Below are 3379 nucleotides of genomic sequence, written 5' to 3' on the forward strand. Positions count from 1 at the left end.
CACCCGATTCAAGCCTCGTCCAGAGGCTAACCACCTCTTCTACAGTATCAAACGCCACAGAACACATGCAGGGGACCGCGTCGCAGCGATCGTCCCCTTGAAGGATCTCCAACGGAGCATTCATCTTGTACCGAAGTTCGGGCCTGTCAAGCCGCCCGAGTGGACGAGTGACAACGTTCTCGATCTGTGTGAGAACTTCTACGTCAACTCCTTCACCGATAGGAACACGTACATCACTGTAGTGTAGTTGAATACACTCGGTGCCCCGCGATGTCTATAAGCGCCGGACCTGGGTGCCTCAATAGCGAGTCGTTGCGTTCTTGTCATCTGGAATAAAAGGGTCAGACACAAACCACTTGAAAGCTTCCACAAAAAATTCATTAGACACAATCAAAGATCGAACTTCGGACTCATTCTTCAAGCTCCAGAGGCTCCCTGGCCCGAGCGCACTCGTCGGCGCTTACTTCGACATGCGGGCAGAACGCGCCTTGGTGTGGCTCTGCGTTCACCACCATCCCACCATCTGACCTCGCTGCTACACCCACAATTTCCCTCTTCGCTCGGCTTCGATCTGCCCAGATTCATGCTCATCTACCGCCCTCACGTCGCCACCTCACCAACGACTCGCATCCGCCCTCGGTGTCCCTACCCAAGACGTGCGCTGCCCGAGGACTTGTGCCGCACGAATCGCGATGCACTTCAAGCCGCGCGACATCATGCGAGTGAAAATCGCGGATAGGGGAGGGCGATACTGGAAGTCGCCATCAGAGAAGGGCGAGAGGGCATCGAGCTCAGCTCGCTCGCAGGACCTCGAGAGAAGGATTTTGGTGCGTGGTTTGGCTGTAGTCCTGCTAATCCATCCTGAGCATCCACTCAGACTACGGTTTGCATGGACGAGCCCCTCCTCAGCCCTCTCCACTGCCCCGTGCGTCCTCGACGACGATTACTTAGTCGATCGCCATCCCGGTGTCCTCGTCCCGGCGACCCAACCTCCTCTGGCCTGGTGCGAGACGCATGCTTCGGCTAGGCCGGGTGACCGCGTTCGCTGCTCGCCAAGGGAGGCTGTGTCCTGCCACGAGGACACTGGCATTGCTATCTCGGGCACCCACATAAGACTGTCCTTTGCGGCCGAGAAGACGACGCGGGAGGCCAAACCAGGCGCGGTAAGTAGGTACCACACTCGAGTTCTGAAAGTGCGCGGCCATCACCTAGTATGCTGGCCACGCCGTATACCCCCATCCTCCCACCTTGCCTACGTCGCCCGTTCGCAAGTGCACACGGATCATTGGCCCCTGCAGACTCGCGTTGATGTACGCGTTGGGGATCGGCCCGGGTGACGCATCCGCGGTCTGCAGGCCAGTCTCTTCGCACGTCGTGAGCGGGAGGCCCCAGTTTAATCATTCCCCATTGTTCCTTTTCATCCTCGTTGCCAGATACATAGCACTCATTCATCTTAACGATATAGCTCATACTCCGCTCAGCATCCTCACCTCGTGAGATCGACACAGCCGGGATGCCATTGTTGTCTACCCTTTCCATCCTGTCACCCTCGCCCTCGCCCACCTGTCCCCATCGTTGTCCTGCCGCCCGCTTGTGCTCTCGCCCCTCCACGTACGCATTGTGGCCCGGCCTCTGTGCTGCCGTGACTGCCTCTTTCACACCTCCGGGGCGACACCCGCCAGCTCGCAGGCGCGGAGACTGGCTTCACTCTGGCCCTCCGGGGTCGAGTGCTGACTCCCCGAGCCCTCGCTGCCACCGCCAGCCCCGGCTCTACGTCGTGGAGCCGCCCTCGTCAACATAACCGGTACCTTCAATATCCTACGCATCACCTCGCGCCGGCTCCCCCATCATCCTCACGTCCAAGCCGCGAGGCCAGGACACCCGACGCCACCTCGCTTGCGACCTCTAAATGTGGAGTCTTACGACTCCCCGCCGCGCTCCCTTTCAACCACGAGATTGTGGTCCCTCGCGCCCGGTTCAGGCTACGTGTCCCTCGGCTCTACGGCGCCCGCGAGATCTGTGTTATTCAGCCCGCCGATCCAGAGCTTGGGTGCCACACGCGAGAACCACTCTGGGCTGAACTCGCTCGGGTCCGGCGTGAAAAAGGTGTTCAAGTTCCACAGCCCCACGCGCGGCGGCGCGGGCTGCCAGTGCTACCAGCGCACGCGCACAGCGAACCCGGCGGGGTGGTCGATCGGCGGCGGGGGCGGTGCACCGAGGAGCAGCGTGCAGAACGCGGCGAGCACGCAGTAACCCATTGCGGCAATGTCGTCACGCGGCACGTCGTTGCAGCCTGTGCGGCTGGTGCCCCCGACGCCTCGTCTTGGCGATGTCCGCAAGGGCCGGTGCTCTCGAGCGCGGTCTGGGAGCCTGATGGGTCTTTGGCATTGGCGTTGGAAGAGGCGGGCTGACGCCGGCCTAGGCGGGGTGGCGGACGTGGACGCCCACGGCTCGCCGAGGTAGGAGTCGAGCAGGAATCCACATCGCTGGGGGCGGGTTGCTATTCAGACGCGGCCATTGGAGTCAGTCCCGGTGAACACGCGCCAGGCAGAAGATGCGAAGACGACGCGCCAGGATTGCCCAGCTCGGCCCGACGATTGCGGCGGCGACCACACGAGACCAATGCACTCACCACTGGGCAGCCGTAGTCTATGCGGATGATGAAGGGTTTGTTCCGTGCGCTCGCTCCCGCTTACGAGGCGGTGGAGAGTGCTGACTTCGAGGGTGAGCTCATTGGCCTCCTCTCTATCTTCGAAGGACGGTATTGACTCTTGCATCGTCGGCGCCCTCACCGACACCTCTCGCGCACGCTCTGGTCGACAGCCGCTCGACTGCAAGCTCTTCAACCCTGCCGACAAGCGCACGGAGATCACGTACCGTGAGGAGTCGATTGGCTGCCTCCAGCGCGTCATCAAGGGTATGACCAGCATCGTCATCGAGCTCTGCTCGCGCAACAAACCGAGGAGCACGAGAACAAGAGCGAGGCTGACGTGGAGAAGTTCGCCGCGCGTAGTCTGCGCGCGCTCGCTGTCCCCTACGAGGAGGTTGAGGGTGATTACATTGAGGGGACAGTAACGGTTGCGGGCTGATTGGTCTTCTCCCTATCTTCGACCCTCCCGTACCGGTACCAAGCAGACGATCAGCGACACCATCATGATGCTTCTCGGCGTCCAGCTCAAGATGGTCACCGGCGACGAGCTTCCCATTGCCAAGGATATCGGCCATCGTTTCAAGCTCAGGGACTACGTGTATCCAGCTAAGCTGCTCGAGGATGATCCCGAGGCCGGTGGCATGCATGCGTCACTCGACGAGATCATCCGACGGTAATGGTTTTGCTGTCAGTGGTAGCACCGCCCTTCACTTCACCGCGCATTCCATG

At 61.0% G+C, this 3379-nt stretch overlaps 1 protein-coding gene across 1 annotated transcript; it reads left to right on the plus strand.

Moving 5' to 3' along the window:
- Positions 1 to 424: 424 nt before the first annotated feature.
- B0H18DRAFT_1111974 (uncharacterized protein) lies at positions 425 to 3323 on the plus strand (the record flags this gene model as incomplete). Its single annotated transcript, XM_048032779.1, has 9 exons — positions 425 to 827; positions 910 to 925; positions 952 to 1163; positions 1356 to 1374; positions 1763 to 2249; positions 2423 to 2522; positions 2758 to 2917; positions 2941 to 3071; positions 3136 to 3323. Coding segments are annotated over exons 1-9 (1446 nt in total), but the record flags the coding sequence as incomplete, so codon positions are not given.
- Between the last annotated feature and the right edge of the window lie 56 nt (positions 3324 to 3379).

This window comes from Fomitopsis serialis (genome assembly GCF_022376445.1).
Source record: "Fomitopsis serialis strain Sig1Antser10 chromosome Unknown B0H18scaffold_714, whole genome shotgun sequence".
In the NCBI taxonomy this organism is placed as follows: Eukaryota; Fungi; Basidiomycota; class Agaricomycetes; order Polyporales; family Fomitopsidaceae; genus Fomitopsis; species Fomitopsis serialis.